The 12,887-nt window shown below is 34.9% G+C and overlaps 1 protein-coding gene across 1 annotated transcript in view; it reads left to right on the forward strand.

Annotated features, from left to right (window-relative positions):
* Positions 1-4,057: 4,057 nt before the first annotated feature.
* Positions 4,058-12,887, forward strand: part of LOC132200375 (tetraspanin-2A-like) — a 46,972-nt gene continuing 38,142 nt past the window's right edge. The window contains exon 1 of the mRNA XM_059625800.1: positions 4,058-4,258. Coding sequence (XP_059481783.1) covers positions 4,166-4,258 — 93 coding nt within the window. The 5' untranslated portion in view covers positions 4,058-4,165. The remainder of the gene's footprint in view (positions 4,259-12,887) is intronic.

Here is a 12,887-nt window from a genome sequence, read left to right on the forward strand (position 1 = left end):
AAATAAAGTACAAAGTTGCAAACATTCAGTTAATAAATATGTCAATAACTACATTATGTATTAATATTTATTTAAAAGGTTTACCGCATGATTTTATTACCCCATTATTTATCAGAAAATACTCAACGCACAACATAAATTAATTGTAAGATAAATTATAGGTTATGTCACTACATCCAATTATCAGTTACAAAAAGCGAACTCTCTGGTGAAAAATATGAAGGCTCCAAGGATTTTCCGAAGGCTTTCCAAAGTCAAAATCGAGAATCTTGAGTGCTGGTGCATGGGTGCACACCACTTGGATAAAAAGGCTCCACTGGTTAGCCAATGTTTCAGTATCAACTCCGTGTTCATCCATCCACTGCTGTTGAAAGCACGCTGAGCCCCGAAGTTCAACAAGGCTCGGGGAAACGTCCTTTGGCTCTCGGTCTTCCACTGCTTTCTCCAGGGTTGACGACAACATCTTTATTTTCCAAAGATGCAAACACTCTAGCTTTGGAAGAGAAAGCAGTTGAAACAAAAGCTGAATGCGCCAGCTGAGAAAAAATAATTCTCCCGTTGAATTTTACATAATTTTAAAACATAAAAAAAAAAAAAATGAAATTTATTTTATTGTATATTTTACAATGAAGCTAAATTAAACATACCTATAATCCCAATTTGTGATAGTAATTTTTGTCAACGTAGGCAAGAAGCTGGAGTGCAAACAGTTGTTGACCAAATCGAGCGTGAAATTGAAGCAGAAACCAAAACTTTGCAAGTTGGGGCAGAGTGTGTGAATCTCGTCCATGGAGATGCCAGGATGTGTGCCTGAGCAAAGCATCTTCAGGGTAAAGCTTTTCAGGCGAGTGCCGTAGGTTCGCAACATTTGGAGCAGCGGTTTCTTGTCGTGAATATTTTGTTCGTACCAAATCAAACTCTGTAGGTTTGGGAATTCAAGGAGTGTACTGACACTTCTGTTTAGATCATCTGTCAGAAAAACCTTAAAAAATAAACTTCATATTATTTTAAACAAAAGAAAAAATTTTCAAATTACTCTGAGAGCAGTGACGTTGGGCAATCTTTGGGCTTGATAGGGAGTCAAAGGTTTATCAACGGCCAAGTGCTGCAGTTTGCGGGGTTCTCCATTTTTGAGATCATTTTTATCTAATTTGTGAAAAGTCAAAGCCCCGACTCCCTCTTGATGATAAGTATCTCGGTCAGTCCTAGTGCCAATCACCTTCAGGTTCGGAAAGTTTTTCAGAGAAATGCCCATGTGGCCCGAGGGATTCACCCAGTAATATTTCTCATCGTCCGCAACGTATCCTAGGAGATTGAAAATAAAAACTTCAAGATTTTTCGCTGGTTCAATGGCTTCAGCAAGTTTTGCTGGTTCCAAATTGTGAATTTCGCAGCTGAGGTGTTGTAGTTCCTCAAGAGTCGTGCACAAGAGTCTCAGGTTCGCCTCTGAAAGGATGTTTCTATGCAGCTGCAAGTGCTGCAGATTCTTCAAGTGTGTGATGGTGGCCATGCGCTCAATCGACATTTCCCTAATCAAATTGCAACCAGGCTTGGAGTGGGTAAGTCTCCGAAGGTTGGGCCTAGGCTCAGAAACTAAAAAATTGTAAATCTTATAAAGAAAAAAATTAAAACATTTATTATTATTAATTTTCATTTTTCAATTATACCAAATCATGCAGCTTTTTATCTTGGCTAGGCATCGCATGGCCTCGCCATTCAATATTAAATTCATTGACATCGGGACTAAAAAGACAACCGATGAGGTGCACAATGCGTTCTCGTGAAATTAGATCAAAAACGTTGACTCCGTAATTGGCAACCTCAAGCTTTTTGAGCATCATTTTTTTCACAGTTAGGGCTGCAATATAATATTATCGTGTGTCATGTTAACAATTCTAAAAGTAAATAAACATCTAACTGCACTTACGAAGCTTTTCAAGCACACCCTTCTCGACCTTAAACAACTCAGGCTCACTTCCATCGTCTCCACATGACTTGGGCCTCAAGTTTTCAATAAGCACGTTAAGGCACAGATTTTGCAGGGACGAGTTAAGGAGCAGTTTTGAGGTGTGACGGTGAAGTGTCCTTGAGCAGTAGCACACAAGGTAACTGCATTAATTCAAATTAATGCTACGATATACAGAAGTTAGATTTGAAACCTGATTTCAGGTAACAAGACCCGAATTCACGTCTCAAATATGTATAAATAAATAGTAGCATACTCATCATAGGCATCACTTGGAAAGTCTTCAGGGTCAGAATCCCAGTTGTTATAATCCTCATCATCTTCAGTTTCATCTTCACCTGCAGTTTCGTCGCTGGAACTGGCTTCGACCGAATTATCTGACTTATCATCATCACCACACATGTTATTCCTTTTTTTAGAATTGCCAATTTGGTCAGCATTAAAAATTCCGATGAAAAGGTAGCCGCTGAAAAATGCATGCATATGTATTAGAATAATAAAATTTGTGTTTATGTTGAATCAGGGGACGATACATATGTATGTACGTTTTTATAAATCAGGCCAAGATGTTTTTCAGACCTTATTTTTCTGGTGCAGAAGGTACCACCCATTTTTTAATTAATAATTATTATTTTGTGTTAATAATTTAATTATTTTTGGTGGCATAATTATCATCATAGATTGGCGGTCAAAAATAATAATAAAGAGACCCTGCGCGTAAACACAGAGAGGACTGAACTAATAATCCAAATATATAAATATAAAATTCAAACTGACCTGTTTTGTATGCAGACTCTTGATTCAAGATTTATCTTCGAATGAAATCTGAAAGCAGATTGAAATAAGTCTATGACTGAATTGACAGAAACCTCGTGGATGTCGTGCTGGTGGAATCGTAAATTAAACTGATGCTCTCAAACTGATTGTGCTTTGATTGTCACAGTCGACAAGCGTTATTATATAGAGTCACCAAAATCAAACAAATCCAGAGACCGCCAGCAAGAAACTGCTGGAAACCACCTTTGAAATCCCAAAAATAGTCTGGACATCTCGAAAGTTTTTGACCTTTCCCTTGTTTATGAATATGATGTATCCAAAATAAATGTATTATAATTATCTCGCACCACACCAAGTGGCCGTGGTTGTTTATCACTTACTGTCACGTACGCCAATAAATAAATAGTATCGCTTTTCACTCAGGAACTATACGCACGACAGTAAAATTCATGGCTATTATCAAAACATAGTATAGGACATGTCAATATAGATTTTTCAATGAACAAAGGAGTTTATTTGTCATCACATCCAAGTGTAAATAGTATAATATGTAATGCATGCAAGTTTATAATGCACTTAATCGCTTTAAGTGCCTTAGGATAAAAATTGGAAATAATTCATACTTATTTTTTCCAATCAGTTTATTCAATAGTTGACTTGTAATATTTAAATTACATAAGTAAGAGCAAAACAAAGCATGTATACAATAAACAATAATACATAATTTCATTTGATAATTTAGCAAATAAGTAGCGCGTTACAAAAGAGAAGATAAAAAGACCAAATAATAAAATTTATATAAAATATTTTAGAATGTATCTATTTCACAAGGATGGACAAAATCGCAATCTTTCACGATTTTTTGAAAAGATGATCGCAATCGCAAAAGGTGGTCGATCGCAGTCGATCATTTGCGATCGCTGAAAGCAATTTTAATGCTTAATCTGGAAGAATTTAGTGCAAAATCTGGAAGAAAAACTGTCAATTTCAGGTAATTTGATAGAAAAATTTCTTTAACAAAGACTTTTCATTTACGAAGTTCATTTTTTTTCCGCCTGCTTGTTCTGAAAACAGAATTTAATTAAAAACCATTCAGAAATTTGTTTTTTCAAAAATATATTTGGTCGCAAATAATGGCAACGTAGACCATAAATATTCTCCTTCCCGAAATACAATTTTTTTATTTTATTATCTCGTATCTCATCCCAAATCCTGCACCAGCTGAGATAAGGAGAGCGAGAAAGAGAATGAGCCGAGTCGTGACGTGTATTTTTTTTTTTTTATCAGCAGCGCAGATTAGATGAGAGCGGGCACACCTCATCTCGGTCGCTCAGCAGTCGTAGAACAGAGTGTGCGGCCTCAATAGTCGTGGATAATATTCGTCAGTGCCGTTTTGCGTGTTAATCAGGACAAAGCAAGGATATGGCGGGCAAAGGCAAGGGCCGCGGCACCGGCTTCGAGAAGGTCATCAGCGGCACCAAGTACACCCTTTTCTGCTTCACCATCATCTCCTTTGTGAGTAAATAATTCCGTTATGTGAAAATTTTAGTAAAATTTAATTTGCTAATAATTATTTTAGCTTAAATAGAAATTATTTTGCAAGAAATTTATTATTAGAAATTGATATAAAAAGAAGTGACTATCCCGGTTGTCGTTTCGTTATTAGAGATGATTTTATCTCTGTTTGCGGCAGAGGTAGGTGACTTATCGCGCGTCATGTGGACTCGTGGTGCAATCTGATGTGTTTACCTAGCCGGTTACTCACGCTTACTTCTTCCTTAAGCGCGCCTCATCATCGCGCGGACACGCAACCGTCCGAGCAATTTCATGAAACGGCAGGAAAATTAATCATCGAGCTGAGTAAATAGAACACTAATTCTCAAGTTTAAAGTCTTCCTAACAGTGAATTTATGAGATTAAAAAGATTGTTTAAAAGGATTAAAATAAAACTGCCAAGGGTTTGAATACATTGCAATCGATTTTAGTGTCAGCGGCTGTGACCCTAGGAAATATTAGTTTTATTCATATAAGATTTTTTTTAATTTTATGTTTGCTTGATTTATATCACATAATTATATTGCAGGTTAATAACCGTTTTTCTCACCATTTTTTTGTGATTTTTTTTTACAAAGTTAATTATTAATCACAAAATCAACTATTCATTGAAAAAGAAAATTAATTTTTTAATGCAGTAATTCACTAAAGAAATTTGATTTTTCTTTATAAAATAATGTCATGCGGCAAAATGCGTGAATCGTTCAATTTTATCACAGATCTCAATACTTTTGGCGTTTCCATACAACTTTTAATCAAGAAAGGAACAGTCTTGACTATGGAACTGTTCTGTGGTTTTAAGCGCATAAATATATTTTAAATATATCTACTAAATATAATGCGTGTTTCTGCTTGTTTCAATTTCATGATTTCATTTTTTCTCTTCTAATGCATGCACTTTTACAATGTAAAAAAACAGACAAAAAAAATGCAAAAAAAAATTGATAATTTGTTTGAAGAAATTGACACTCGAGGAGATGATCATGGAAATGAAGAGATTGGGCTTTTCCTCGTTGCAGAAAAAATTAATAATATTAATAATAAAAGAACAGTTTCGTAATAATAAAGGGGAGATTATGTTATAAACTGCTAGAAAATAATTAAAACAACTTGAGTAACAATATGATAATTAGATAGAAAATTTTCCTTCCCCTGACGTAAATTAACTTGTCAATTTGGCCAACCTTTCTGAAGATCCACTCTTGCCCCCCATTTTAATAAACAAATTAATTTATTTTGAGCCGCGTATCTGCGTGAAACAGACGCTGCAAAAGTGGCGAAACCTCAGGAGTTTTTCCTCGACGTCAGCGGGAAATTGACTTCTCTCGGCTCCAATCAGATCGAATTAAAAATTTCCCTCCGGCTGGCAACAATCTTTCCTCCGACGGAAAACGACCGCAGCCAGTGGCCCTGCTTTCCCTCCGGAGAGAGAACAGAAATAATCAAATTAAAACACGCCGCGCGCTCGCTTCTTATTAATAATCAAATTAGCGCGATGAAAAGAAGGGCGGCGTGTGCGTGCATTAGGCAAAAAGTGGAAGAACGGGAGGAGGTCGTAATTTGATTTCGGCAACGCCACTCCTTCTTCTTCTTCTCTCCTTTCTTGCTCTCTCCATCGATGTATGGGTGCAACTGTAACCGAGACGCACCCTTTGATACCGCCAAATGTATTAAATGAACCCTAAAAAAGAGAGCCAGATGAAGCATGACTACTGCGCGCCCCGACCAAAAACCACGCCCTATGAATAAAGAAGCCTCGGAAACAATATCCGACGACGACGACTACTCTTTCTTTCCTCCTTGTGCGTGTGTAAAAAGCAGAGAGTGAATTCACAGATGCTTCCCTTCTTCCGCTAGTGCCCTTTTTTGCGAGCCAATTTCCAAAGTTTGCGTTCGTCATCGCACTCAACTGCTGCTGCGACGCGCGACGACAACGCAGTCGGCTCTTTCCCAGAATCGAGAGACAACCAACTTTTGACGCTGAAGTGCTTTTTTGCTTTTGACTCTTCCCATATATGCGCTTCACAATTTTAGACGGTGACAAGCTGGCAGATTTCCATGAGACAAAAAGTTGAAATATTCATTAAAATTTAAATAAATTAATCCACATCGGAGCTCATGAAATTAAAGAATATTTCAAACTAAATTATTTTATTAAAACTTTTTTAAATCTCTCAATTCTTATTTATGTTTTTTAAGTTTTTTTTAAATGATAAATTTATTATTTAAATATAATTTAATTTATTAATTATACTATTTAACTTAATTAATATACTGTTTTTTTTCTTTTACTGATTTTAACAAATTGGAGCGCTCTTTAAATAAATTTGATATTTTTTTAAATAAATATTTTAACTAGTCTGATGCAGTTTAATAGCATCATAATTCTGATGAAGAAAATTTACTTCCTTTGGATTTGATTAAAGCTGTGAAAAATTAAGCGCTCACCTGAAACTATTTCGAAAATTTTTTATTTGTTACAAAATCTGTTTGGAAAGATAGAAGAAATTCTTCTGAAGAATACACTTAAAATTCCTAATTACGTCCAATTCTTACTATAGTTTTATATAAAACTCAATTTGGCTTTTTGCATTTTCACTTACAAATCTTCTTCTGAATTTTTTCAATCGTTAAAAAAAGTAGATTTCAAGGAAATTTTTTTTTTGAAAATTGACTTGGTCTAAAAATTAGTGATTATATTTCTTTTCGAGCAAAAATTATTAAGGGCTTAGTGAACTATTTTTCTCATTTTTTTCCTATTTTATTTTAGTTTTTTTTTCGTACTTATTACTGTAGAATTAACAGCAATGCAATAGGCATTAACAAATGGAAGTATTTTTTTTATATTTAAAAACTTTAAAGCGTCTTTTTAGACTCCCTGTGGCTTCTTGATTGCCCCCTGCCACGCGTTTCCCATGCAGAACTTAAATTATTACTTCTTCCCCTTTTTTTCTTGTGATATTTTTTCAACTTTGGCGGCGGCGAGATGTTTTCTTCTCATTTTGCAACAAGGAACGAACCTTGGCGTCGCCGCCGCCGCTTTTGAAAACTTCTTTTGCCTGCCGCTCTTCTTTTGCCTCTGCCTCATAACGTCTAATAGATAAAGTTTCGGAGGCTCTTCTCCGCGGCAAAGGGTGAGTCTCGTGTAGCAAATCAAGTACAAGAAGAACTTTCTGTGCGGCAAAGTCAAATTCTATCAGCTCCTCTCTTTTGTAGCAACGAAAATCGCGTATGCAGATCAAAAAGCACTATTTCGCCAATTCTTCGCCGCGCCCTTTACTTACCGCTCGTTCTCTTTCTCCTTTTCCTCTGCGCGCTTCTCATCCGGTACCTTTTTGACGAATTTTCCACCCAACTAGCTCGACTCGCATTCACGAGAAGGGAATAATTTGAAATCTAGCCAATTTTGTCGAAATGCATTTACGTGGGGGCACAAAAGGAGCTCTTTATCCTTTGACGGAATACCCGATAAGGGTTTTTTCTTAGCAAGAAGAGTATTTTTTATTCAATTAATCTAAAATTTTGTTTACAATTATTGTAAATCTTCTCTATATTCATTTCAATTTAATCGTGAAGGAATTATCTAGATATTAATTTTCATAATTGAAGCAAATTGTGGTCGAAAAATAAATTAAAATCGAAGTCAATTTTTTACAAATTATTTGCCACATTTCAAGAAAACAATCCAAGATTATTTTGATTTCTCCGTTGATGCACTAGTAAATGGGATTAGAGCGTCAAATATGTGTTGAATTTATAATAAAAATTGAGTAAAATAAAAAATAAATAAATCCATTCACAACTACTTAATGGACTATAATGCAGAAAATATAATATAAAATATTTTAAAATAAACATTAAATTAAAATTGTGCTTTTAAAACTGAAGTTTAACTTTAATTGTTTTGTTTTTATGATGGTTTTTTTATATTTTATACATTATTTAAAAAAAAAAAAATTTAATTTCTATCGTATTTTATAATTTTCAATCGTACGTTGATTCAACTTATTATTTAGGGGGGTAATTTATCCCAAACAAGAATTCTAGCAGGAATGGTGAAGAATTTATAATACTTGCAGATTAAAATTTGACCAACATCTTTATTTTGGCAGGTCAATTATTTCAAAGTTGAACTTTTGCAGCACTATTCAGTATGCTTTTAATGCCATTTCTAGATGTTTTCAAGGATTGCAATTAAATACTGAGATGTGAATCATTTTGAAAAAAATTGAGAATTTTAAGGAATATTATTTTTTATAAAGTGCGGATTTTTTTTATAAATTAGAGAAGGCTATGAATGTCTGTAATTAGGCCAAGTTCGCGTCTCCGGTATAATATTATTTTCATTTATTTATGAATTATTTATAGAAAGTTTGTAACTTTTTCATTAATTTTTATCCTGTATATCAGATGAGACAAGAGAGGAGTGACAACATTATGTTTGCCACGCCAAATAAGGCAGTGACGATAATTCGTCATCACCTGTGTGTGTTTCTCTCTCACTCATTCAGACAGCCATCTTGCTTAGCTAAACGCACTTGTCGCGAGATAAGAAAAGCTCTCGTCGTGACACAATTAGGCAACGCGAGCAGAGACGCGCCATTCAAAAGCAGCGTTTCCTCCAAGGAATTGGCGCGCGAACTGTTTATTTGTTTTCTTCGCCTGAGCCAAGTGCCGAAATTTGATAAAACGGCGCCGTCGTCATCGTGCTCGAGTTAATTTCGAGCCGCGGCTTTTTGCGCTCAGGTGCGTGCGTGCCAAGCGGAAAAGCTCCAGACGGAAAACACTGGCTGAGAGAGAGAGAACCTTGTGCGTTATAGAGCTGTTTGTTTTTCTGATGAGTATCTGCGCCGTCGACGGAACTAGTTCGATGTTTGCGGCTCCTCTTTGTGGCGCCGTTGAGAGAATTTGATCTTCTCAAACTAAAAGGGGATTTTATATATAGATGGTGTGAGGAAACCTATATTTAAGTAATTAGAAAAGATAATAATATTCTTGGCAATTTAATACCATAACATTGGCAACAAAATTAGAAAATTGCATACAGTATACAGACCACAAAGTTTTTTGAGTGTGATAAATTTTTTTAAATATTCTTCATAAAACAAATAAATATTATTTTTCTCTTTTTTAAACTACATTTTAATTTTAGTAATTAATAATTCAATCCATTTATTTTAAGACAATTTTTTTTTAAATTTATTTATTTTATTTTCTATGTCTATTACAGAGAAATTGATTTAATCAATTTTGTCCCTTAACCAAGTGAAAAAATTTAGATTTTTATCAACTTCTCTTAGAATATAGAATTCTTTTGTAGTAATTCTTCTAATACTTTTGAAAAGAAAATGCTGAAGTCCAATTTCATGGATGCTTTAAGAAAAGCAGGTTTCCCTGTAATTAATTTGCCAGTTCATTCCCCATATTTTAATTACAAATGTCATGGTGATGATTTTAAAATAGCATTCACCATTCAGCGTAATTAATTGAGAAAATAATGAGGAGTGAAACATTCATGCTCATAATATCCACACAAAAATTTCTCCAAATATATTTCCAGTGTTCTGAATTTGCTTTGAAAACGCAGAAATGAATCAAAACTAAATATAGCAAAGATTAATTATTGGGAATCTGATTTTATGTGCTTGATATACGTATATAAACTCTGAATTATATCATGCTTCTCAAAATTCCAATTTCACTTTAATACGCTTTCCTCGTCTGCACATCGAGTTTGTGTCACTCGCAATCGTCAAAGCCGCAAAAGCCACTCCGAGAGATGTTTGATATTAATTAATAATTTAATGTGTTTCCCGAGTGAATCATCTGCTGAAAAGTCGCAAAAACATGAGCGGTCTCATCTCTGTTTCCTCGAAAATAAACACACACTTGACAGGTGATCAATTTGCGTGTGCAAATTAGAGCTGCCTGGGGCAAAAAGTGGTGTCTGCGTTTGGCATTAATATCGGTTGTTTTTGGCCGAGCAGCAGGGCGAGGGTGGCCCGCAGCGAAATTGCAGCGCAGGGGCTTCCTAATGCGACTTGGCGGTCCGCAAAAACGCCCAGCGTTTGTTTAATCTCTGGCCCGCCGGAGGTTAAGACTTCGATTTTGGCTCAAAGCAAGAGGGACGCCCGATGAGGATTCGCGTCCTGCTGGTTTTTGCGACCGCCAGCGGCGAGGCAGCCTGGGGTTGAAATAAATACGAGCATGGAAATTGATTCTGATACGGAGTGAAGCTGAACCAAAAAGGGTTTATTGTGAGAGGAGGGTCCCTGCTTTAGTAATTAATTACCTACTAATGCAATTAATACCTGCAGACTCTGCGATATAACAAAGGCGGATAAAAGCATTCAATTAAAATTTATTTCATTATAATTAATCTAATTTGGAATTTAGAAAAAATTTATAAATTGTTATTAATCTTTTTTGATTTGTTTGAAAATGATTATAATTTCAATGCAAATTCAAACAATTGATTTAAATTTAAAGAAAAAAATGAGTATATTTATTTCTTTTCACTCCTATATGGTAAAAGATAACGCGATCAATAAGAAAGGAATTTTTTTGTTTTAAAATTGTTTGTAAATTTGTTTAAAGCTGAAAAGTCACCTTTTTAAAAACTTAAAAAGAGACTCTCTAAACAAGTTACCAGTTTCAGTGTATTATAAAATAATTTTTGTAGTTTTAAGCGGTTTTAAGCTTCTCTAATGCCAAAATATGTTGAAGAGATTAAAACGTTTTCATAACAAGATTGTGTTGTACTATTAAATTTCTGAACCAGAGATACCTCGAAATTATTATCTTTTTTCATTATTAACTCAGAATAAAATTCAATTTTTATTAACTATTTATATAATAACTATTCAATCGCATAGGCCCTCTACAAATAAAACAAAACAAGAAAATCCATCTATAAGCAGCATTTCACAATAATCGCATTCAGCAGACTAGAAATAACAACAGACGCAGACATGTAAACTTATTCAATGGTAAACCGAGCCATTTCCGCGCAAAAGTAGGTCATCCTAGGCTCTCTTGGCTGCTCATATCGGTTACAATGTGACGTATAGATGCACCTTTTGCCGCACATTTCACAGAATTCTGATCCGCTCTGGCGTCGCATAATGCAAAATTGATGTTGTTGTGTCGCTGCGCTGACACGGTGTCGCATATCGGAATAAAAGAGAGACGCGCCTTACGGCTTTGCGCCGTTTCTCGACGTTTGCGTAAACAAAATTGAAAAGTGCGCGCAAACGAACTGGCTGCAGCGCCGGATTGCCCGTGCTATCCTGGAGGGCAATAACGACCCCCGCCTCGCCGCTGGTAATGTTTCCCCGCAGAGAGATTGAGCCACTGCTACTAGCTGCTCTCGCGGATATTGATAAACGGCAGATTATTAGGGTGGAAAAAAGGGAAGAAGATATGCGGACGGAAAGTTTTCGTTCGGGGTATGCAACCCGCGCGAGCCCCGTGACAGGCAAATTGCCTACCTTTGTCGACGGGGAGGACCACTTTCCATTTATCTCGCACGAGCGGAGGAGAGACACCGCCAAAGTGGCTCGAATTTTCATGTCAATACCAATTCAGACGAGTGTGTATTTTTGGATGCGGACGACGTCGTCGGTGTCGAGGTGCTTTAAAAAAGAAATAACGGCAAAGACACGCCACTTTGCCATACAGGGGGGAGGGCTAATTTTGGCTGACGTGCAATTTGGAATTCTAAAGGCATGAATTTTTCTAGAAGTTAGAAAAAAAAGTTGGAGGATGTTGCATAATAGATGTTATTTCATTTTCAACTAACAAAGATCATCATCATCATGAGTCTAAAGAGTTTAATTAAATATTTTTAAATGAACTTATTAAAATTGTCATAATTGGTGTAATATGAATTAACATATTTTTTATTTAAAAAATATTAATCTTCAGATAACTCAGTTTTTCTTGCAATTTAAATAATTTACGTTTATAATTAATTATTATTTATATATAATTAAGTTAAAAGGTTTACATTTTTTATAAGTAATATTGCCATCGCATTTCTATCCATTTTTCCGCATTTTTCTATCTATTTTTTAAATTTGTATTATATATACATTTTCAATAATGTGATGCTAACTTAATCTAATAAATGATGATCAATTATCTAGAATTGGGATAAGAGCGTTGTTAGTCTATTATATCATTCAATTTCGTATCAAATAAAATTGTTTATATGGATTCAAATATTTATTTAGTCATTATTTTTAAAGAGTATAGGTCACTCTGAGCTTAAGCTAACACCAGGTAAAAAAAACACACCAGACAATTCTCCAGTTGAATTTTTTGCGACTACTTTTTAGAACAATGAAATGAACATATTATTTCAAGATAAATGAAAACAAAAATATGGGTGTTTTTTCTTCATATAATAGCATTTTCTCTGTTTTTCAAATTACAACATTTCGATTACAACGATATTGACTAAAGATACTCCTAATTTATTTTGATAAAGGATTTTATGAAATAAATATTATGTTGCCACGTATAGAATGGAGTGCAGTGAACTGTACTCGTATCTGCCAAAATTAGTAAACAACGCAAAAAGCCTGGC

The sequence above is a fragment of the Neocloeon triangulifer genome, unplaced genomic scaffold (genome assembly GCF_031216515.1).
Source record: "Neocloeon triangulifer isolate White Clay Creek 2 clone unplaced genomic scaffold, ASM3121651v1 ptg000014l, whole genome shotgun sequence".
Taxonomy (NCBI): Eukaryota; Metazoa; Arthropoda; class Insecta; order Ephemeroptera; family Baetidae; genus Neocloeon; species Neocloeon triangulifer.